Source organism: Bufo gargarizans, chromosome 5, assembly GCF_014858855.1.
Source record: "Bufo gargarizans isolate SCDJY-AF-19 chromosome 5, ASM1485885v1, whole genome shotgun sequence".
In the NCBI taxonomy this organism is placed as follows: Eukaryota; Metazoa; Chordata; class Amphibia; order Anura; family Bufonidae; genus Bufo; species Bufo gargarizans.
The window spans coordinates 169,508,343-169,533,734 of NC_058084.1; the positions used below are offsets into that span (position 1 = coordinate 169,508,343).

The 25,392-nt window shown below is 43.7% G+C and overlaps 1 protein-coding gene across 6 annotated transcripts in view; it reads left to right on the forward strand.

Annotated features, from left to right (window-relative positions):
• The window catches only part of ZNF236 (zinc finger protein 236), a 155,383-nt gene that overhangs the window by 49,335 nt on the left and 80,656 nt on the right, over window positions 1–25,392 (forward strand). For all 6 annotated transcript variants that reach the window (XR_006390038.1, XR_006390037.1, XM_044294179.1 and 3 more), the window contains exons 12-14: window positions 7,462–7,665; window positions 16,077–16,221; window positions 16,402–16,662. Coding sequence is in view for 4 of the 6 variants with exons in the window: in XM_044294179.1 (XP_044150114.1) it covers window positions 7,462–7,665; window positions 16,077–16,221; window positions 16,402–16,662 (610 nt within the window). In the remaining 2 variants the exon portion in view is untranslated. The remainder of the gene's footprint in view (window positions 1–7,461; window positions 7,666–16,076; window positions 16,222–16,401; window positions 16,663–25,392) is intronic.

Sequence of the window (25,392 nt, forward strand, 5' to 3'; positions counted from 1 at the left end):
AACACACAGTGAAAAGACCAGGAGGGGGCGCTAGCATGGAGCACTGCTTCCTTGTCAAACAACTGATCGGGGGGGCCCCGGGTGTCGGACTCCCGACAATCAGATATTGATGACCTATCCTGAGGATAGTCATCAATATAAATAAGTGCACTACCCCTTTAACTTTGTTTCATGATAACTGCCATTTGCTGACTTCCATACAGAGATCCAACAAGAGCGATGTCTGTCTCCTGATAAGGTTACCATGAGACAGATGGGACCCCTCTGCCACGTACTGTAGGAAACTTTCAGGTCAGACCTGAAGGTTCCTACAGACACAGATCCCAAGTACCTACAGGTCCGGGGCTATTTGTGCAAGCCCCGAACCTGTTATACTTTTCCCTGTCTTCATAACTGTATAGCACAGCTTCAGGGCTGGAGTGTATGCCCTGGAGCTGTTCTATAGGTGGAACGAGGTGGCCGGGAGAGGAGCATATCCAAGCTCAGACTATAATACATAGACATGTACTGGCCTGTATGTGCGCTCTCTCCCGCGATTCCCGGCCACCTCATGTGCATTACAGAGGTGGATGTAACCCCTAGAGACGAGCAGGGTCTAAAATAGGGAAGAGAAGAATTATTGAAAATAGAAATATATTAATAAGTGATTGTAAATACAATAAATATGACTTTATAAGCCGAGACAACCCCTTTAAAAGTAAGCCGGTGGGATATTTTAGTTATCTTTATTTTTAGCATTTTCTCTTCTCATTCCCCTTTAAAAGGAACTTTACAGATTTGTTAAGAATCCTAGTTCTGGTCTGGGGTTCCTTAGAAGACGGCAGCAGCTACAGGTGTCTCCTTTACAGTAGGGATGACAAACTCATCCTGTTCAAAATGCTTGCCAGGGGTATAGGCAAACGGCCAACAAATGTTGGCCATTTAGTAAAATTACAGAATGCTTTACCCTCCCCTACACCGAGCATCTTTAAGGTAGTAATGGGTCTCAGGGGTTACCACAGAGTGAAAATAATGTAAGGGATTCCCACTAATCACTTGGAAATCACTGTTCTAAGTGTCGCTGTTTATTTCGCTGTAGAATATAGGAGGACCTCTCAATCAGTACTGCTGAAGTTCCAGTCATTGACCCATATGCAATTTATCACCTACCATTTGGATAAGCCATGCATTTATTTTTTTGGAAAATAAAACACCTCTAAAAGCATTTTCCAGGGACATACATGTTTTTAAAAAGGGCCACAAGGATTGGAAACCTAAAATCTTACCCTAATCGATCCCTGCCATTGCATTGCCGATTCTGGTCGGCTCCTGGCTGCTCTCCGCTTCCGAGTTCCAATTCAACACATCAGGCTTGCCCAGCCAATCACTGACCTTAGTGGTAACCTGTCTCAGCCAGTGATCGATTGAGCGGGCCTTTCGTGATGTTTCCTATGCGTTGAGCTGGGACCAGGAAGTGCAGAGTCCATGTGCTTCTTTTTTTAAAATCTTTTTGGAAAACCTCTTTAATGTTATGGCTCATGTAGAATATTCATGGGATCTGGACAATAATTAATACTCTCAAGGAGGATTTCATACAGTATATAGCTCCTTTGGGATTATTTTTATTACAGCATGCCCTGGATATAGCCCTTTTGGCTAATTTTATAAAGTTTTTGTCCCATAGCCGCCCACAGTTTTTTGGCCCTGTTATGAAAAATTGAAATGTTATATGTTTTTATGGTATTTTTACATAATTTTTTTTACCATGCCTTTTTTCATGTTGATTTTCAGAGTTAATGACAACAGAGGAGGTTGAATACTTTCTGTAGAAAAACTCATTGCTTTCTATAACACGCTATTTGTTAAAAAAAAAGTGTGATAAAATAATAAAAGAATATATACCGATCACTGACACATTGTCTCTTCTCCATTCCTGGCTGGCTAGTTAGCGAACCAGGAAGGAGGCAGAATAGAGGTGATAGTTCTTGCTTTTATAATCAGACATAGGCCAGTGTGAAATTATTATAGGACTGCTCAGACGCGCTCCATTCTCCCTATCTCCTGGATGGCTAGCTCGTTAGTGAGCGAGACGAAAAAGGGGGAGATCAGAGGTGGCAGTGCTTAATATAATAATCATACTTGGGAGCAGAAGAATACGTGATAGAAAAACTCAAACATCGTGTACATCAGGTTTTTCAGCAGCAGTCAGGCTGGGGACAAGCTGTTCTTCTGGCCTGCATAAAACCTGTATGCAACGTCTACTGAGCACTGATAGCTGCTGAATGTGGATTTTCCCTTGCAAGAGCCAGTTGCCGTTGGCATAGAGGCACAGAAGTATGCTGCATTTCCTAATTAAAGGGGTTGTCGGGGTTCAGAGCTGAACCCGGACATACCCATAATTTCACCCAGGCACCCCCCTGATGTTAGCATCGGTGCATTTCATGCGCAAGGCAAGGACTCTTTCATTTACAATAACTCACTGCCGGGCTGAGGCCTCCGCCCAGCAGTGTGGTTGGTGGCATCACCAGCTCTGATGGGCGTGCTTTAGCGCCCCCCCTAGCCATTTTACAGGCAAGGGCAGCACTAAAGCCCACCCATCAGTGCCGGTGACGTCACCAGGCTTACTGCTGGGTGGAAGCCGCCGCCTGGCAGCCCCATGGAGAGCCCGGTACATCACCGGAACTTCAAAAATGCCTTTGCACTGCACGATTTAGCGCAGAGCAAAGGAGAGCATCGAAGCATGAACTGCTCCGATGCTCAAGTCAGGGGGTGGCCTGGGTGAAAATGGCGTTATGTCCAGGTTCATCTCTGAACCCGGACAACCCCTTTAAGTGTTCTAGAAAAGTCAGAGAACCTGTCAGCACAAAGTCAGCCTCCAAACCTCACCAATTGGCCCATGGTGTCCATGATGGTGTTCTCATATGGTTCTTCTGTCTTCCAAATGCAGTGAACATCATCTTTATTCACTGGTGTATGCTAATCAGCAGTTTGAAGTCAAAGAAGTCAGTACCTTCTTGGCTGAAGTCAAGGTTGCCACATCCCAATCCTGCCCCTTCTCTTTTGATTGACGTTCCCTAGGAGGTGCTAGGTAACATCAATCAAGGGAGAAGGGGCAAGATTTGGGTGTAGCAACTATGACTTCAGGCAAGAAGGTGCCAGTCTCCTTGACTTCAAACCGCTGATTAACATTCAGTGGGAGCAGTGAATAAAGATGATTTTCACTACATTCAGAAGACGGAAGAACAATATAAGAACACCATCAGGGACACCATGGGCCGAATTGTAAAGGGGTTTTCCAGGAATGAGTTATAATGCCTGCCCACAATATTTCCTAGAATGTTGCCACCTCTTTCAGAGACATCTGGGGGGAGGGGTTGTACACTCGCTATACACTACACTGCTCTACAAAAGATGACAATGATGTGATCCTGCCTATACGTGATCATAGCTGAGCAGCCTGACAGGAACCCTGGCGTGTTTGCAAGTGCCAGAGGTTAGTGTGTTGTGAGGCCCCATCCCCTTAACCTCCTAGGCAGCTTTGCAAGTGGTAGCAACCATTTCTGCTTACATTCTAGGTTGCTGGCAGCTATTTTAAATAATTGCTGGAGAACCCCTTTAAGGCGGTCAAGGCGGCTTTGAAGCCAATTTTGCACTGACAGATTCCCTTTCATAAAATTGCTTGCCCTGCACTTGTATTAAAAAAAAAGTCGCACAAGTGATAATATTGCTTCCGATATTACCATCTTGATCACACCTCCTTTATAGACATAATAATATAAATGAAGCATATTTAAGTGAACACTGCGTGTGCTGTTTGTACATACACTGAATCAGAATCTGATGTGGCCCTCAGTCTAAGAAAGGTTATTTGCCCTGGTATAAGCTGTGTTACTACCGCCATCAGCTAACCACTTTATTCCTGTCAGTGACACACTATAGCATTGGATAAGCTTGACTTCCACCAGCGCACACACCTTTTTTAACAAAATTCCAGCTCGCATAAAAAAGATGGATGGATGTATATGATGTAGAGATGAAGAAGAAAATGACTACCACAAATTGCCGTGAAGCTCTCAAAACCTTGCTCTTGGCCATAGAACGTAGGATTGATGGAATGATAATGTCAATGGCTAAAGAGAAAATACATTATTTAATTTGCCTTAAAAGTATCCTATCAATCTGTCAGAAGGCACATGAAAGCAAAATAGCACAGATCTTTCAACGGACCCTAGTATTAAAGTGTCATGTACAAAATCGGGCAGGAGAGTGTAATATGAATAGCTGCACAAAGTAAATCTATCCTACTCTTGTTTGATAAAACTTAATTGTTATGTGTCAATGGCTTCAACCTTTTACATTGAACGTGGATCATTTCACCAGTTTTCACAGGGCTGTCTGTATCATTAAAAAAAGAAAACTCAGGCGTCGACTTAGATCCAGTTTTGACCATGCTAAACAGCTGACAGTGTTAAGCAGGGGATGAGGAGAGTAGTATAAATACACCTTTTACTGAGCTCATCAGGAGTAGTGGGAACATAAAGTTTTATTCTGCTCCTGAAACTGCGCTTGACATGGGGCTTCAATGTGAAGTGCTTTCTGCATTGAACCGCTTGACAGCCACACCCTTTTTTGCTGACAGCTGTAGTGGTCTCCTGGTTGTATTCTACCAGTGTCACTCAGAATAAAGGGGAGGGGCGGTGAAGTAGCTAATTTTGCAAAGAACACTTCATAGTAAAGCCCCGCCCTGGCCACTTGCAGGAGAAGAATCTGGCAGTATAAAACATATTATTGACGCTACTCCTGATGTGAAAAGCTCCGCAAAAGGTACATCCCCTAGTTAGTCCTGTGAACAGTTTAGCATGGGCAACACTTCTGACTGATTATTTTTTTTAAAGTGTTTTCCCTTCTATTTGTGAAAAATGTGTTTTATCACTCTCCTCTCCACTTGCAGTAGACACTCAAATCCGCTTCCACATTACTTTTCCAGAAGTTGTAGCATATACTTCCCTAGTACTCACAGCAGACCTCTTCACTTATCCTATAATCACCCCAGATCTACATCCCCACCTACCTCAGTAGACTGCCACAGCGCCTGCCATTCTGTTCATACTGAGAAACATTACAAAATGGGCACTACCAGTTTATAGACTAAATCTGCATCTTGTTGTAAGCTAAAAATTAAATGTCACTTATGCAAATTAGCCTGACGAGTCATCTGCTTCGGGTAATAGTCACACAGTTTGTGCTGTAATTGCGCCCATTGTGGAGTGATTGACGTGCAAAGCATGGTTTGTTGTCATTACATTAGCTCCTGAAGTCTCATGCCTGCGCCTGGTCATGATGCTGGTAGGCGAGTCCAGTGCAATGCAATGGTGGGCAGAGCCTGTTCAGTAGGCAGGTCTAATGCCTAAAGGTTAAATCCGCAGTAGCAGCAAGATGGAGGAGATTTTAAACAGATCTCATCCACACACTGTGCAGAGGTTTCCGAATCAGGTCTGCAGATAACTTGACGTAAGGTGTGGATTATAAATTCCATGTGTACTCGTTCGATTGACGGGAAGGCCTATTGCTGTATTACTAATGGGAAGGAACCAAGGAGAGTATCAGTGACCGCTATGGATTGGCCCACTAGGAATTTTCCCTGTAGGGTCTGTAGCCATCCACTCTGGTTTACAGCCCAGAGTCATGACTGTTCCCAGAAGCAGATGACTGACTAGTCCATGTAATTTGCATAAGCCATGCACTATTAACTACTACTACTTGTTTTTTTACGACACGATATACTACATACTAGCTTGCCTAGAATTCTGTTAACTAGCAATATATAATGGATTTGATGGTAAATTCTTTGTGACCGGTTCCTTTTGATAGTTCTTAAGGGTACGACTACACAATATGTGTGACTATTTTAGAGCTGTGATTTGCTGTAAAAACACAGCCAACTCACAAGCGAGTCATGTGTCTAGCGTGACTTGTATTAAATTCAATAGAGTCAAAGTCTCGCCCAACACAAAATCCGACTCATCTGGATTTTTTGCTACTGTCACATCAGTGGGGGCTATGCTAGGTTAAAACATTCGGGGCCTGGGCCCCTGATGTTTTGTCCCAGGCCCCGAATGTACTGCCTGCCAGATAGATACAACTGTATTGCCAGCCTCAGGACCGCAATACAATTGAATCGAATGCACTGGAAATGCTGAAGGACATGTGATAATATCACAGGTCATGTGACCAGTAAACCAGTGGTTGAGAAGGACCTACGATGATGTAACCATCATGTGACCAGTGCAGGAGAGGACGGCAGTGAAGAGGAGAAGTCCTGGGAAAGAAGCTGTAGTGATTTCTGTTACATGAGGAGAGGTAAGTGAAGGGAGAGGCAGAGCAATGCTGGGAGTTGTGGTTATTTAACTGGGACTGTATGTTAGGGCTGAAGGGAGGGATGTTATTTACATGGAACTATGTGTTGGAGGTGGCTGGGGAGGGGGTCATGTTATTTACATGGGACTGTATGTTGATGGCGGCTGTGGGAGGCAGTGATGTTATTTACATGGGACTGAATGTTGGAGGGGGCTGGGGCAAGGTGATTTTATTTAAATGGGACTGTATGTTGAATGGGTCTGTGGGAGGGGATTATGTTATGTACATGGGACTGTATGTTGGAGGGGGCTTGGGGAGGCAGTGATGTTGGTTACATGGGACTGTATGTTGGAGGCGGCTGTGGGAGGGGATTATGTTATTTACATGGGACTGTATGTTGAAGGGGCTGGGGAGGGAGTGATGTTATTTACATGGGACTGTATTGATGGCGGCTGTGGGAGGAAGTGATGTTACTTACAGGGGACTGAATGTTGGAGGGGGCTGAGGCAGGATGATATTTACATGGGATTGTATGTTGATGGAGGCTGTGGGAGGGAGTGATGTTACATGAGATTGAATGATGGAGGGGGCTGGGGCAGGGTGATGTTATTTACATGGGACTGAATGTTGGAGGTGGCTGTGGGAGGGAGTGATGTTATTAACAGGAGACTGTATGTCAGAGGGGGCTTGGGGAGGCAGTGACGTTGTTTACGTGAAACTGTGTGTTGGAGGCGGCTGTGGGAGGGGATTATGTTATTTACATGGGACTGTATGTTGAGGGGGTGATGTTTAAATGAGAATGCATATTTGAGGCGGCTAGGGAGGGGGTGATGTTAGAGAACTGGGCCATATTTATTGGGGCTTGAGGCCCGGATCTTTTGAGACCCCAGCAACGCCCCTGCACATCACGCAATGTCATGTGTTACATTGCGACACTGTTGACAAACATTACATGAAATGCCATACGACCCATGTACCGTAAAGTTACCTAATCCTGTGTGATCTTCATTCTTCTTGTTTACTTCTTCTTCATGGTGAAGATTTTGTTAATGCTTCATATCTGTTTTATATTTGCTTTTAAGACTTTATTTTTACCTTCTTTTATCTTTCTATATTAAACTTTAGGTGTCCGACCTTTTGCTTGTCCTCATTGTGATAAGAAGTTTCGCACTTCAGGCCACAGGAAAACGCATATTGCTTCACATTTTAAACAGTGCGAGTTGAGAAAATTACGACAACAGCGCAAGCCTGGCAAAGTGCGTGCTGGGAAGAGTAGTATCTCTGTGTCAGAGGTCCCACTGCAGGAACCGATCCTCATCACCGATCTCGGTAAATTGTCATTTCATTTTCAGCAGAATGTAACAAAGATGGGTATAAGACACTGTTGTTCCAAGTGCATGCATACCTACATTTAAGCCTTACCTCCAACCTGGTAATGCCCACTTTTGGGTGGGGTTTACACAAGCCACACCTCTTTTGGAGATGGGACAAGTCAGATTTGCCAGGATTGTCTGTGAAAATTCTGAGCAATCCTAGCAAATTCGGGACTGTTGGGAACTAGGCATGCGATTTCACTTCATGTGAGTTTGTTAGGTCCAGGAAACTTGCTGTTGTGATGGCTGCATTTCCCAGAGCGAACTCTGCTCCTCTGACCCAATCTCACAGCATCATCATGACTGATGCTTAGCTTTCTGCCCGGCCACTGGTCTACTGTAGTGTACTCATATAATAGCACAGTAGAGCCGCGGTCAGCCAGGAACTGACAGTATCATAACTTTGAGTTGGGTCAGTGCATCAGCCATTACTGAAAGAGGCCTAATGGTGGGTGAGCAGACGGGGAAGAACGACGTAGCGCTTGCACTGGGGCAGAGACCATTGACTATGCATTTCTTAGCATATATTGTGGTTGTACTTTCTGTGACAGTTTCCAGATTGTTATGCCGTCTTACATGGATGAACATTTTAGACTTCTTGTACATTGAGTCGCAAAACACCCTCTGTTGCAAAACAGAAATAGCAGGATACGAGGTTGAAGGGAACCTCTCAGTAGCGTTTCAGTGATTAAACCATGAAATTACAGTGCTTGTGAATAAAAATTGGCAGTATTACTATTAGGTAGAAAAAGGAAGTTCTAAAACCATTGCACGTTGTTCACCAGTAGTCATCTGGATGGTGCTGCAGTGGTGACTTGTCGCAATGTCCTTGTTCCCTGATACACGATAGCTGTAGCTGAGCAGAATGTCAATCACGGAAGAGTGGGCATGCTTACAGAGAGGCCATGGTTACTTGTGAGCAGAGCCTAGATGACTGTTGGTGAGCAGCATCTGACTGTTTTATAAAAACAAATTCTGCCTTAACCACTTCAGCCCCGCTAGCTAAAACCCCCTTCATGACCAGGCCACTTTTTACACTTCTGCACTACACTACTTTCACCGTTTATCGCTCGGTCATGCAACTTACCACCCAAATGAATTTTACCTCCTTTTCTTCTCACTAATAGAGCTTTCATTTGGTGGTATTTCATTGCTGCTGACATTTTTACTTTTTTTGTTATTAATCGAAATGTAACGATTTTTTTTGCCAAAAAATGACATTTTTCACTTTCAGCTGTAAAATTTTGCAAAAAAAACGACATCCATATATACATTTTTCGCTAAATTTATTGTTCTACATGTCTTTGATGAAAAAAAAAATGTTTGGGCAAAAAAAAAAAAATGGTTTGGGTAAAAGTTATAGCGTTTACAAACTATGGTACAAAAATTTCCGCTTTTTGAAGCAGCTCTGACTTTCTGAGCACCTGTCATGTTTCCTGAGGTTCTACAATGCCCAGACAGTAGAAAAACCCCACAAATGACCCCATTTCGGAAAGTAGGCACCCTAAGGTATTCGCTGATGGGCATAGTGAGTTCATAGAACTTTTTATTTTTTGTCACAAGTTAGCGGAAAATGATGATTTTTGTTTTATTTTATTTTTTTCTTACAAAGTCTTATATTCCACTAACTTGCGACAAAAAAAAAAAAATTCAAGGAACTCGCCATGCCCCTCACAGAATACCTTGGGGTGTCTTCTTTCCAAAATGGGGTCACTTGTGGGGTAGTTATACTGCCCTGGCAATTTAGGGGCCCAAATGTGTGAGAAGTACTTTGCAATCAAAATGTGTAAAAAATGACCGGTGAAATCCGAAAGGTGCACTTTGGAATATGCGCCCCTTTGCCCACCTTGGCTGCAAAAAAGTGTCACACATCTGGTATCGCTGTACTCAGGAGAAGTTGGGGAATGTGTTTTGGGGTGTCATTTTACATATACCCATGCTGGGTGAGAAAAATATCTTGGTCAAATGCCAACTTTGTATAAAAAAAATTGGAAAAGTTGTCTTTTGCCAAGAAATTTCTCTCACCCAGCATGGGTATATGTAAAATGACACCCCAAAACACATTCCCCAACTTCTCCTGAGTACGGCAATACCAGATGTATGACATTTTTTTGCAGCCTAGATGCGCAAAGGTGCCCAAATTCCTTTTAGGAGGGCATTTTTAGACATTTGGATCCCAGACTTCTTCTCACACTTTCGGGCCCCTAAAAAGCCAGGGCAGTATAAATACCCCACAAGTGACCCCACTTTGGAAAGAAGACACCCCGAGGTATTCAATGAGGGGCCTGGCGAGTTCATAGATTTTTTATTTTTTTTGCATAAGTTAGCGGAAATTGATTTTTTTGTTTGTTTTTTTCTCACAAAGTCTCACTTTCCGCTAACTTAGGACAAAAATTTCAATCTTTCATGGACTCAATATGCCCCTCAGCGAATACCTTGGGGTGTCTTCTTTCCGAAATGGGGTCACATGTGGGGTATTTATACTGCCCTGGCTTTTTAGGGGCCCTAAAGCGTGAGAAGAAGTCTGGAATATAAATGTCTAAAAATGTTTACGCATTTGGATTCCGTGAGGGGTACGGTGAGTTCATGTGAGATTTTATTTTTTGACACAAGTTAGTGGAATATGAGACTTTGCAAGAAAAAACAAACCAAAAAATATATATATTTCCGCTAACTTGGGCCAAAAAAATGTCTGAATGGAGCCTTACAGGGGGGGGGGGTGATCAATGACAGGGGGGTGATCAATGACAGGGGGGTGATCACCCATATAGACTCCCTGATCACCTCCATCATTGATCACCCCCCTGGTAAGGCTCCATTCAGACGTCCGTATGATTTTTACGGATACATGGATCGGATCCGCAAAACACATGCGGACATCTGAATGGAGCCTTACAGGGGGGTGATCAGGGAGTGTATATGGGTGATCACCCCCTGTCATTGATCACCCCCCTGGTAAGGCTCCATTCAGACGTCCGTATGATTTTTACGGATACATGGATCGGATCCGCAAAACACATGCGGACGTCTGAATGGAGCCTTACAGGGGGGTGATCAGGGAGTGTATATGGGTGATCACCCCCTGTCATTGATCACCCCCCTGGTAAGGCTCCATTCAGACGTCCGTATGATTTTTACGGATCCATGGATCGGATCCGCAAAACACATGCGGACGTCTGAATGGAGCCTTACAGGGGGGTGATCAATGACAGGGGGTGATCAGGGAGTGTATATGGGTGATCACCCCCTGTCATTGATCACCCCCCTGGTAAGGCTCCATTCAGACGTCCGTATGATTTTTACGGATCCATGGATACATGGATCGGATCCGCAAACACATGCGGACGTCTGAATGGAGCCTTACAGGGGGGTGATCAATGACAGGGGGTGATCAGGGAGTGTATATGGGTGATCACCCCCTGTCATTGATCACCCCCCTGGTAAGGCTCCATTCAGACGTCCGCATGTGTTTTGCGGATTCGATCCATGTATCCATGTATCCGTAAAAATCATACGGACGTCTGAATGGAGCCTTGCAGGGGGTGATCAATGACAGGGGGGTGATCAATGACAGGGGGTGATCAGGGAATCTATATGGGTGATCACCCGCCTGTCATTGATCACCCCCCTGTAAGGCTCCATTCAGACGTCCGTATGTGTTTTGCGGATCCGATCCATGTATCCATGGATCCGTAAAAATCATACGGACGTCTGAATGGAGCCTTGCAGGGGGGTGATCAATGACAGGGGGTGATCAGGGAGTTTATATGGGGTGATCAGGGGTTTATAAGGGGTTAATAAGTGACGGGGGGGGGGGGGTGTAGTGTAGTGTTTGGTGCGACTTTACTGACCTACCTGTGTCCTCTGGTGGTCGATCCTAACAAAAGGGACCACCAGAGGACCAGGTAGTAGGTATATTAGACGCTGTTATCAAAACAGCGTCTAATATACCTTTAGGGGTTAAAAAAAATCACATCTCCAGCCTGCCAGCGAGCGATCGCCGCTGGCAGGCTGGAGATCCACTCGCTTACCTTCTGTTCCTGTGTTCACAGGAAATCTCGGGTATCGCGAGATGACGCGCCGATGCGTCCAGGAGGAACAAATCAACCACCTCCCGGACGCATCGGTGCGTTAGGCGGTCGGGAGGTGGTTAAAGGGGGTTGTCCCGGTTCAGAGCTGAACCCGGACATATCCTTATTTTCACCCAGGCAGACCCCTGAGGCTAGCATCAGAGCATCTCATGCTCCGATGTGCTCCTTTGCCCTGCGCTAGATCGCGCAGGGCAAGGTCTCTTTTGTTTTCAATAACACACTGCCGGGCGTCACTGGCTGTAAAGGGTGGGCTTTAGTGCTGCCCTAGCCGTTTTACTGGCTAGGGCAGCGTTAAATCTCACCCATCAGTGCCGGCCGGTGACGTCACCGGGCTTTCTGGCAGCCCCATGGAGAGCCCCGGTACGTCACTGGATCTCCGAAAAATGCCTTTACCCTGCGCGATTTAGCACAGGGCAAAGGAGAGCATCAGAGCATGAACTGCTTTCATGCTCAAGTCAGGGGGGCTGCCTGGGTGAAAATGGAGGGATGTCCGGGTTCAGCTCTTTGAAGGGAATTTGTCACCCCGATTTGGACTATTATCTACAGTAATACATGAGTAATATTGCAGATAAGGAGTAGAGATCACTATTTATTTTAAATTTGCTTCCCTGCTGTCAGCACTCAAAGCTGCACTGAAATCCACAGCTGTGCTGTTCTAACAGAATAGAGAGGACTTGCGCATGCACAGCAGTCCTGACAATGTATTTCAACGCAGCTCTGAGTGCTGACAGCAGGGGAACAGGGGGCAGAAGGAAAATAAAAAATAGTGATCAGGACTCCGTCTATGCAGTACTACTCATGTATTAATATAATATAGCTAATAGTTCAAAATCAGAGTGACCAATTCCCTTTAAACGTGAAACTGCCATTTTAAACCAGGGCATGGCTACAGTGTTATTCACAAGCATCATGCCAGCGGTTTAATCACTAAAACGCCACGGACAGGTTCCCTGTAAACTGAGTCCCCATTGACCTATATTTACGAAAATGTAAAGACGATGGTAAAAAAAAAAAATAGCAGGCATCTCATAGTGTTACTAGGTAACCAGCATAAGAAATATGACACAGAAGAAAGACTGAATAATACAGATCATTATGTAGGATTAGACCCAACAACAGACACAGTGAATGAAATTCTGGATCTTAGAACAGATAGCCATAATGAACCAAACAGAGGCCTATGATGAAAAAGGTTTCATTCTTAAAAAAAAAAAAAAAAAAAAAAAAAACATTCATAAAGGAATACACAGTTATGTATTAAATGAAGCCTGGATACAAATTGAACTGTATAATTACAGAACTGCATTTATATTACTTAACCCCCTGAGGATGCAGCCTAGTTTGGTACTTAAAGCACAGCAATACTTAGCATTTCAAAAGCCATAACTTTTTTATTTTTCCGTCAGCATAGCCATATGAGGGCTTGTTTTATGCAGATGAGTTGTATTTTGTAATGGCAACATTTTGGGGTGCATCTAAGATATTGTCTAATTAAAATATTTTGGGGGGTGATGGTGTGAAAAAGCAATGCAATTCCGCCATGGCATGTAGGGTTTTGTTTTTTCCAGTGTTTACTGCATGGTAAAAATTACATTTTAGGTCAGTACAATCGGGGAAATACCATATCGTTTTTTTTTTTTATGTTTTACTACTTTAAAGGCTACTTTTCACATATGTGGAAAACTATGAAATTCAGCAGGATGTTCCTCTGCCGGATAGGGTTGTGTCACTTGGCATTTATCATGTAGAGAAAGTTAATACAAGGCACTTACTAATGTATTGCGATTGTCCATATTGCCTTCTTTGTTGGCTTGATTCATTTTTCCATCACATTATACGCTGCTCGTTTCCATGGGTACGACCACCCTGCTATCCATCAGTGGTGGTCGTTTTTGCAGACTATAGGAAAAAGTACTAAACTATGTGTGCTCCCAGAGTCCTGGCCACCAGAGAGGTTGGCAATTTTTTTTACTATAGTGTGCAGGCACGACCACCACTGATGAATTGCAGGGTGGTCATAACCATGGATACGAGCAGTGTATAATGTGATGGAAAAATGAATCAAGCCACCAAAGGAGGCAATATGGACAATCACAATACATTAGTAAGTGGCTTGTATTAAAACTCTCTTGCTGAAGTGAGTCAACCCCTTTTAAACTATCTAGCAGAGGAAAGCCTGACAAAGTTCATTGTTTTCCACATAGCCGGAAAGGGCCAGAGCACCACCAAACCTCATTAACTATAATTGGATCCAGTTTTTGTCTGGCCGAATCCAGGCACTCATGCCAGAAACCATCCGGATCCCTGTTAGTTCCCATTGTGGTCAGTGAGCCCGGCAGTGAACGCCATGCTATGCTGGAAACGATGAATTCAGGTAGGCCGTTCTATTGGAACAGCTTTCCGGATAGGTTTAACACATATGTGAAACTAGCCTAAAAAATTAAAAAGTTCTGTTGGCATATTCTGACCAAAAAAAAAAAAAAACATTATTCTCCTCACCAATCCCCAGTGGCTTCTGTTCCAACACTGCTCTGGTCCTTGCGGTAGTCCCCACTGCTCTCTGCTTCCTGGTCAATCTACTACTGGCTGCAGTAGTGACCTTCCTCAGTCACTTATTGGCTAAAGGGGCAGTCCAAGTCATTTTGTGACATACCCAAGACCCTGGTGCTGCATCAGAACATCAGCAGTGAAAATTAAAACAGTGAGAAGTTTATTGGCAAAATTTACTATCCTTTTATATGTAATAGAGATCTTTAAATATACATGGATTGAAACAGATGGTGCTGTAAACCGTAGCATTATCAGCTTTATGTCCCAAATGACATTCTACCTTTATCCTGAACAAATACTGTGAATCCTTTTTTCCCCCCAATACTGAGATATTGTCATTTTCACTAGATGGGATACTGACAAAATTGGATTTTCCATTGGAATTATTAGTTGTCCAGGATCCCCATTTAATTTCTTTTGTCCCTTTTGTTTGCCAAGTATTAGCCAATAGATTTTGCTCATCAGTGAATGTTTTCAGCCTTCATTTGGCTTATACCACAGGAATAATTCCCAATGTATTGTATATTATCAACATATCCCTTTGTATAGGCATACAGTGTAATATGTTGTTCATAGGCTTTCATTGTAAATAAAAAAAAAAAATCTGCTTTGTATTAAATTTTTTGGGCGGAATGGTTCTTCATTGAAAAATATAGTTGACTGCGATTCGCTATACAGTAAAAAGATAAAGGATAAACCAACAAAAGTCAAAAGAACACAGTTTTGACCTTAGGTAGGTGAATGGAGCCCCATGGATACACTTAGTGTATATATACTGGGAGATTTTCCCGAGCGCTATATCATGATGTGAAGAAACTCTTAGGGCTGTTTCACACGAGCGGATGCCGTGCGTGACATCCTCTGCGTGAATGACAGCCAAGACCCGATGCGGACAGAATAAGCACGGAGCAGTAACATGACTGATAATGCTCCGTGCCTCTCTGTGATCTCTTTACTACGAAATCACAGTGATAACTTTATCTCACTGTGATTTTGTAGTAAAGAGGTCACAGAGAGGCACGGAGCATTATCAATCATGTTACTGCTCCGTGCTTATTCTGTCCGCATCGGGTCTTGGCTGTCATTCACGCAGAGGATGTCACGCACGGCATCCGCCCGTGTGAAACAGCCCTTACTGTCTGTCTAACTAACGCAACTGGATCTCTACGTTATAGACATCTGGGCTGGTGGCCCTCATATGGCTATGCTGACGGAAAAATAAAAAAGTTATGGCTTTTAAAATGCTAAGTATTGCTGTGCTTTAAGTACCAAACTAGGCTGCATCCTCAGGGGGTTAAGTAATATAAATGCAGTTCTGTAATTATACAGCTCAATTTGTATCCAGGCTTCATTCAATACATAACTGTGTTTCAGGCCAGGAAGATGGTTGCCACCCCCCCCCCCCCCCCCCGGTACTGTAATGTGAATCTGCATCATGGCTTCCATTCCGTAGCCACATAGCTATGCCGAGTCGATCATAAAACAGATCTTTTGCTCCGATCCTTACGCTTGCTCATTTTTTCTGTTTTCAAAGCAGTAACAGAATATTCAGTTCCTGCCAAATATAACCCACCCCTTGACAGGTGCCATTGATACGGGAAAATGTCATTCACTTCATCTGCCAGTGGTTTTAATGTTCTGACTGATTGGTGTATATATCATATAGCAATTCTCCTGCTGATTTGTATGCTAATAGTTCAAAATGTTCCTTTTCTTGCTCACCTAGGCCTCATCCAGCCCATTTCACGGAACAGTCAGTTTATCCAGAGTTACTTTATTAATAGCTATACGCATGAAGCTGATCGACCCTACAAGTGCTACTACTGTCATCGAGCTTATAAGAAGTCCTGCCACCTCAAACAGCATATCCGGTAAAAACAAATCTATTTTGAATCCTATTTTATTAAAGCTAATCTCCAGACAAATATGAAACACGACGGTGCCCCTAGATTTTCTATGCAGGGACAGAGTTAGTGGCGAGAGAAATCTGCTTTATTATATGCCTTTTTAAACATTGCATGAAAATAACAGATTTCTTTTTCGCCTTTTAGGTCTCATACCGGTGAAAAGCCCTTTAAGTGTTCTCAGTGTGGAAGAGGCTTTGCATCATCTGGCGTTTTGAAAGCTCACGTTAGGACTCACACAGGATTAAGATCCCATAAGTGTCCTATATGCAATGGAGCTTTTACAACCAGCGGCAGCCTCCGGCGTCATATGGGTATTCATAATGACTTACGACCATATATGTGCCCTTATTGTCAGAAAACATTTAAAACCTCTCTAAATTGCAAAAAGCACATGAAAACTCACAGGTAAATGGCATCCAAGTGATTTGTAAATCTTGGTTGATTTATTTTTGCAATTTTGTACAGTTTCTTCGTGTACGTTCTGCTATTTTGTGCCAGATGTTTGGCGTTGCTACAGCTTTGGTCGTCTTTAGCAATCCGTGATTAATTAAGCTGTTCCAATGTACTCTTTGATCCTCGTGTACAGTAGTTATGTGAAACCTCCATCAAAGATCCGCTGTTTGTACTGCAGACCTTTCCTTCCTCCTAATTCACCAAGTGTCCATTCACACGTCCGTAGTGTATTCGCAATACACCCGGCTGGCACCCCCATAGAACTGCCTATTTTTGTCTGCAATTGCGGACAAGAATAGGACATGTTATATTTTTTTCTGGAACTGCGGACCGGAAGATCGGGACCGCGCTCCGGAAATACGGATGCGGAGAGCACATAGTGTGCTCTACACATCCATTTCCGTCCCATTGAGAATGAATCGGTCTGCACCCGTTCCCGACCCATTTGCAGACGTGTGAATGGACCCTAACAGGTTACAAATGCAGTGGAGCGTCAGCCTGGACCTGGTCGTAAGCCTGCCAACTTGCATTACTCTCGCCACTCCTTTTTCAATCTCTCTCCACTGTTTCCAAGATCACACTCCATTTATGTACTTTTTTTTTTAATGCATTTTATTATAAATTTAAAAAAATTGAAAAGCCATTTGGCAATCACATTTATAATACCTACTACCCCTCCCCAACCCTCTGCTGCCAACAAGGGGAAAATTACAGGAGCGAAAGGGGGAAATAAATAAAAATTGTGACTATTTAAGCCAGCCCAGAAGTTAATTGTCAATGGATTGAGGAAATAGAGGATTGATCTTTTCTATCCAATCCAAAATAAAGTAACTTGGCAACAGTTGGGATAAAAAGTACCCTACTGTTTTGTGTATACCTAGAGACCTATGTGTAGTCTGGGTTACTGCTTACAAACCAACCTTGTGTAGACGTTGCTCTTCTGTTTTTAGTATAGCCTGGTTTATCAAGCAGTCCTCTTTATCCCAGCATGAGATCTCACAACATATTCTCCCATAGACCTAGGACTGCCAGACACTTACCTGAAGGCTAGTATCTGGTGAAACATCAGTCAGGTGGACCGGAAGTATTTTTGCTGTTTTTTTTATTGTTGAATTAATATGTCCATTTTCAGTATAAAAGTTTTATATGTGTGATTTTAACCCCTCGGCGCTCTCTGACATACCTGTACGTCTGAAGTACACAAGAGGTGTATGGAGCTTGCCCACAAGTTGAGCCCATTCTATATGTGGCGGGTGGCGGGTGTCGGCTGTGTAATACAGCTTACTCTTGTCCTCAGTGACCGGATCAGAGGTAACTCCTATCCTAGTCATTTAACTCCTCAGATACAGTGATCAGTAGCAACCATAGCATCTGAGCAGTTAGTCAGAGATGACTCCCTCTGATCTCTGATGTTCCCCCATGGCAAAATCGTGGGGTGCCAACCTTGTGAAGGCTCCCTGGCCTGCCATTCCAAACTGCATGTTAAGACCTGCCTGTGACAATGCTAAAAGGGATTTTACCAGTGTTTATTATTGATGACCTATCCTCAGGATAGGTCATCAAGATGAGCACCACAACCTTCTCGCAGCGTACCAGACACAGTACTGTCCATTGCATAGCGGCTGTGCTTGGTATTGCAGCTCAGGCACATTTGCTTGAGTGGCAATGAGCTGCGCCTAGCCCTAGGCCATCTGACCCATGAATATGACATCACTGACCTAGGAAAAGGCTGCAGAACTGAGCGCCATGGTTTCTTTAAACTGCTGATCGGCTGGAGTGTCAGGCCCCACCGAGCAGATATTGATGACCTATCCTAAGTGTGTGTGTGTGTGTGTGTGTATATATATATATATATATATATATGTGTATATACAAAAAAAATTGCAAGAAAAAAATTCCACAGCACTTCCCAAATGTGTATAAAAAAGTATATTTCAAATGACCAGAAAGCAATGTTTCGGTCCACTCCACACACATATATATATAGAATCATCTATAGATGTACCATGAGACAGGTACAATTCTGTGCTTGGAAGTGAGACTATTAGCTATCGAAGGATCTTTGCCCATTCCTTGAAGACAGAATGTTAAGCCCTGTCACCTTTGTTAATCTCTACCTCTCTGATTTCTGCCAGCCAGATATGAAAGCAATCAGAAAGAAATTACTTTAACAAAAATGCTGGAAACAGCATTATAGCAGTTCGCCGTCAACTTGATTCTGGGTAAAGTGCCGCCCCATTGTAACCTACAGTCGTCTTCATGGGAAGCACAGCGTTCTTTTGATAAACTTGGTTGCTGATGGAGGAACATGTGGCCCAACATGTCCAATAGCAGCCTCCAATGAAATACGCTCAACACAACACCACGCATGCAATAGTTTCCCTTATGTCTTGGTTTTCAATAGCACCTGCTGATGGACATGTCAGGTCACATGCCCCTCCATCAGCAGCTATGTTGAGGACTAGAGCACCATGCACTGAATGAAGAAAACTGTACTAAGCAAGGGGGCAACACTTTACAAAGAAGGATTTGGATGTACTTGTAGATCATAGACTAAATAGCAGAATGCAGTGTCAATGAGCTGCTACAAAGTTAGAACCAGCCAGATACCTCACGTGGATCCAGAGATCTCTCCATTCATTGCTCTGCTAGCCAGGAGCCTTTGTCATTTCTGCTGCAGCGCTCTCCCTATCACAGCTCAGGGGGCGTGTCCATTCTTCTGCAGTTCTCTCACTATCACAGCTCAGGGGGCGTGTCCATGCTCTCCCTATCACAGCTCAGGAGGCAGTTGAAGGATGAAACTGAGCATGTGCGGCCATCTCAGTGAACAGGTCAAAGAAGAAATAAAAAAAACAGCAGGAGGCGCTACACTGATACATTGTATTGAATAACTCCGTGGCTTTACTACTTTTATTTTTTTTTATGCAAATATAAAAGTATTCAGATCCAGGTGCTGGTTTGAAAACCGTGGGATATTTTTTCATGGGACAACCCCTTTAACTTTAAAGGGAGTCTGTCACCAGCATTTCACTTTTTTAACCCTTCCCACAGCTCCCTAGCATGCCTACAGTTAATCAAAACGTTACCTCTGGCATCAATCCTGCTGTTATAAATCCATCAAAAGCGATCTTTATAAGATATGCAAATGAGGGCTCGCAAGTGCCCAGGGGCGGCGTTACTCTCTTAGGTGCCCTGCTTGCCCAGCCTTTTCATTGCGTCCCCCTGCCCCTTCCTCCCCTCCGCCCGCCCATCCTTTCCCTCTGACTGCCTTTCTCATAGCTTGTTATTCCGCCGATATCCCGCGCCTGTGCACTCCGGCCGGCGCATGCGCACTGCGATGCCCATTCCTTGTAAGGCATCACAGTAATTAATGCGCATGCACCAATAGACCGCCTCCTTTGAGTTTTCGCGTAGTTAGCCGGCGCATGCGCAATAGTTACTGTGATGCCGTACAAGGAATGGGCATCGCAGTGCGCATGCGCCGGCCGACGGACGGACCAGCTATGAGAAAGGCGGTCAGAGGGAAAGGATGGGTGGGCGGAGGGTAGGAAGGGGCGGGGGGACGCAATGAAAAGGCTGGGCAAGCAGGGCACTTGCGAGCCCTCATTTGCATATCTTATAAAGATCGTTTTTGATGGATTTAGAACAGCAGGAAAGATGCCAGAGGTAACGTTTTGATTAACTGTATGCATGCTAGGGAGCTGTGGGAAGGGTTAAAAAAGTGAATTGCTGGTGACAGACTCCCTTTAAAAGTAGAAAAAAGCTAAAAGTCGAATTTTGAGCTGTGTCTGCAATAATCCTTTACCCTCTTTATTTTATTCACTCGTCCAAGACTGAGAGTTATCCCTGTGTACCTGAAGAAATATGGAATGAGACCTTAGACCTCTTTCATGTCCTGGCTGATATAAGGTCTCAGGTTGATCACAGGTTCTGCTTATTGAACTTTCCTGTATTTTGTAGAACCATGGACACAGGGACCATAGATTACAGGGACATGATCTAAGGTGTCACAAATGTACAGTCAGGTCCATAAATATTGGGACATCGACACAATTCTAACATTTTTGGCTCTATACACCACCACAATGGATTTAAAATGAAATGAACAAGATGTGCTTTAACTGCAGACTGTCAGCTTTACTTTGAGGGTATTTACATCCAAATCAGGTGAACGGTGTAGGAATTACAACAGTTTGCATAAGTGCCTCCCACTTGTTAAGGGACCAAAAGTAATGGGACAGAATAATAATCATAAATCAAACTTTCACTTTTTAATACTTGGTTGCAAATCCTTTGCCGTCAATTACAGCCTGAAGTCTGGAACACATAGATATCACCAGACTCTGGGTTTCATCCCTGGTGATGCTCTGCCAGGCCTCTACTGCAACTGTCTTCAGTTCCTGCTTGTTCTTGGGGCATTTTCCCATCAGCAAGTGAAATGCATACTAAATCGGATTCAGGTCAGGTGATTGACTTGCCCATTGCATAACATTCCAGTTCTTTACTTTAACCACCTCAGCCCCCCCCCAGCTGAAACACCCTTAATGACCAGGCCACTTTTTACAATTCTGCACTACACTACTTTCACCGTTTATTGCTCGGTCATGCAACTTACCACCCAAATGAATTATACCTCCTTTTCTTCAAACGAATAGAGCTTTCATTTGGTGGTATTTCATTGCTGCTGACATTTTTTAAATTTTTTGTTATTAATTGAAATTTAATGATTTTTTTGCAAAAAAATGACATTTTTCACTTTCAGTTGTAAAATTTTTCAAAAAAAACGACATCCATATATAAATTTTTCGCTAAATTTATTGTTCTACATGTCTGATAAAAAAAAAATGTTTAAAAAAAAATGGTTTGGGTAAAAGTTAGGGCTCTTTCACACCTGCGTTCCGTCGTCGGGGCTCTATGCCGGAAGAATCCTGATCAGGATTATCCTAATGCATTCTGAATGGAGTGAAATTCGTTCAGGATGCATCAGGATGTCTTCAGTTCCGGAACGGAACGTTTTTTGGCTGGAGAAAATACCGCAGTATGCTGCACTTTTTGCTCCGGCCAAAAATCCTGAACACTTGCCGCAAGGCCGGATCCGGAATTAATGCCCATTGAAAGGCATTGATCCGGATCCGGCCTTAAGCTAAGCGTCGTTTTGGCGCATTGCCGGATCCGACGTTTAGCTTTTTTAGAGTGGTTACCATGGCTGCCTGGACGCTAAAGTCCTGGCAGCCATGGTAAAGTGTAGCGGGGAGCGGGGGAGCAGCATACTTACCGTCCGTGCAGCTCCCGGGGCGCTCCAGAGTGACGTCAGGGCGCCCCAAGCGCATGGATCACGTGATCACATGGCACGTCATCCATGCGCATGGGGCGCTGTGACGTCATTCTGGAGCGCCCCGGGAGCCGTGCGGACTGTAAGTATACCGCTCCCCGCTCCTACTATGGCAACCAGGACTTTAATAGCGTCCTGGCTGCCATAGTAACACTGAAAGCATTTTGAAGACGGATCCGTCTTCAAATTCTTTCAGTACACTTGCGTTTTTCCAGATCCGGCGTGTAATTCCGGCAAGTGGAGTACACGCCGGATCCGGACAACGCAAGTGTGAAAGAGGCCTTATAGCGTTTACAGACTATGGTACAAAAATGTGAATTTCTAGTTTTTGAAGCAGCTCTGACTTTCTGAGCACCTGTCATGTTTCCTGAGGTTCTACAATGCCCAGACAGTAGAAAACCCCCACAAATGACCCCATTTCGGAAAGTAGACACCCTAAGGTATTCGCTGATGGGCATAGTGAGTTCATAGAACTTTTAATTTTTTGTCACAAGTTAGCGGAAAATTATGATTTCTTTTTTTTTTCATACAAAGTCTCATATTCCACTAACTTGTGACAAAAAATAAAAACTTCCATGAACTCACTATGCCCATCATGAAATACCTTGGGGTGTCTTCTTTCCAAAATGGGGTCACTTGTGGGGTAGTTATACTGCCCTGGCATTTTAGGGGCCCAAATGCGTGAGAAGTAGTTTAAAATCAAAATCTGTAAAAACTGGCCTGTGAAATCCAGAAAGGTGCTCTTTGGAATGTGGGCCCATTTGCCCACCTAGGCTGCAAAAAAGTGTCACACATGTGGTATCGCCGTACTCAGGAGAAGTTGGGGAATGTGTTTTGGGGTGTATTTTTACATATACCCATGCTGGGTGAGAGAAATATCTTGGTCAAATGGCAACTTTGTATAAAAAAAAATGGGAAATGTTGTCTTTTGCCAAGATATTTCTCTCATCCAGCATGGGTATATGTAAAATGACACCCCAAAACACATTCCCTAATTTCTCCTGAGTACGGCAATACCACATGTGTGACACTTTTTCGCAGCCTAGGTGGGCAAATGGGCCCACATTCCAAATAGCACCTTTCTGATTTCACAGGCCATTTTTTACAGATTTTGATTTCAAACTACTTCTCACGCATCTGGGCCCCTAAAATGCCAGGGCAGTATAACTACCCCACAAGTGACCCCATTTTGGAAAGAAGACGCCCCAAGGTATTTCATAATGGGCATAGTAAATTCATGGAAGTTTTTATTTTTTGTCACAAGTTAGTGGAATATGAGAGTTTGTAAGGAAAAAAAAAATCATCATTTTCCGCTAACTTTATGACAAAAAATAAAAAATTCTAGGAACTTGCCAGGCCCCTCACGGAATACCTTCGGGTGTCTTCTTTCCAAAATGGGGTCACTTGTGGGGTAGTTATACTGCCCTGGCATTTTAGGGGCCCAGATGCGTGAGAAGTAGTTTGAAATCAAAATCTGTAAAAAATTGGCTGTGAAATCCGAAAGGTGCTCTTTGGAATGTGGGCCCCTTTGCGCCCCTAGGCTGAAAAAAAGTGTCACACATGTAATATCGCCGTACTCAGGAGAAGTTGGGGAATGTGTTTTGGGGTGTCATTCTACATATACCCATGCTGGTTGAGAGAAATATCTCAGCAAAAGTCAACTTTTCCCATTTTTTATATACAAAGTTGGCATTTGACCAAGATATTTCTCTCACCCAGCATGGGTATATATAAAATGACACCCCAAAACACATTCCCCAACTTCTCCTGAGTACGGTGATACCACATGTGTGACACTTTTTTGCAGCCTAGGGGCGCAAAGGGGCCCAAATTCCTTTTAGGAGGGCATTTTTAGACATTTGGATCCCAGACTACTTCTCACGCTTTAGGGCCCCTAAAAAGCCAGGGCAGTATAAATACCCCACATGTGACCCCATTTTGGAAAGAAGACACCCCAAGGTATTCAATGAGGGGCATGCCTAGTTCATAGAAAAAAAAAATTTGGCACAAGTTAGCGGAAATTGATAAAAAATTTTTTTTCTCACAAAATCTCCCGTTCCGCTAACTTGAGACCAAAATTTCAATCTTTCATGGACTCAATATGCCCCTCAGCGAATACCTTGGGGTGTCTTCTTTCCAAAATGGTGTTATTTGTGGGGTGTTTGTACTGCCCTGGCATTTGAGGGTCTCCACAATCATTACATGTATGGCCAGCATTAGGAGTTTCTGCTATTCTCCTTATATTGAGCATACAGGTAATGAGATTTTTTTTTTTCCGTTCAGCCTCTGGGCTGAAAGAAAAAATGAACGGCACAGATTTCTTCATTCGCATCGATCAATGTGGATGAAAAAATCTCTGCCCAAAAAAAAAAAAGGAGGGGAAAGGCGTCTGCCAGGACATAGGAGCTCCGCCCAACATCCATACCCACTTAGCTCGTATGCCCTGGCAAACCAGATTTCTCCATTCACATCAATCGATGTGAATGAATAAATCATTGCCGGGATTTTTTATTTATTTTTTTATATACAAAATGTTTGCCAAAGCATATGAACACCGCCGCCTCCTCAGCTCATATGCCTCGGCAAACGTATCTTTTACTGCAGAGGAGAAATCTTGTCTTGCAGCGCCGCATACACCGACTTTTGTGTAATCTGACAGCAGCGCAATGCTTCTGTCAGAATGCACATCAGTGCTGCAGCTAGTCGATCGGTTAGTTGACCTGGAAGGTAAAAAAAACAAAACAAAAAAGAAAATACCAGGCCGCAACGCAAATTTTTTTATTAACTTTATAATAACTTTAGAACAGAACATATAAACTTTATTTAACTTTTTGAACTGAACGTTAACTTTTTTGCTTACCGGTGATTATTATTTTTATTTTTTTTACCTTTATAGGACAAACCTCTCCTTCCCCATGGGACAATGTGCAAAGCGCAAATCGCCCAAAGATATGGCGAAGCACATTATGCACTTTATCCCAGGTGAAAGGAGAGGTTTGCAGCAGCTGTGAGTGAAAGGGCCCTAATAGCCCTGTGTGCCTGTCCTGTGAGATGCAATCCCTATGCTAAGTGTACCTGTGTGTGGTACTTCTGGAAACACTCTCCAAAGCATAGGGCAGGGTGGTCAGGGCAGTCAGGACAGAAATAGCGGGTGTCACGCCTTATTCCACTCCTGCTACAGACACGACATTTTTTTCGGGGTGCCGGTCTGTTTGAGGTACCAGCAACGACACTGGGGAAATGTCACTCGTGTAGACGGCTCACTACACTACTACACTGATGGTTGGGGCCACGGAACCTCCTGGATACAGGAGGTTCGCGATGATCTCTTCCTGAAATTTGAGGAAGGA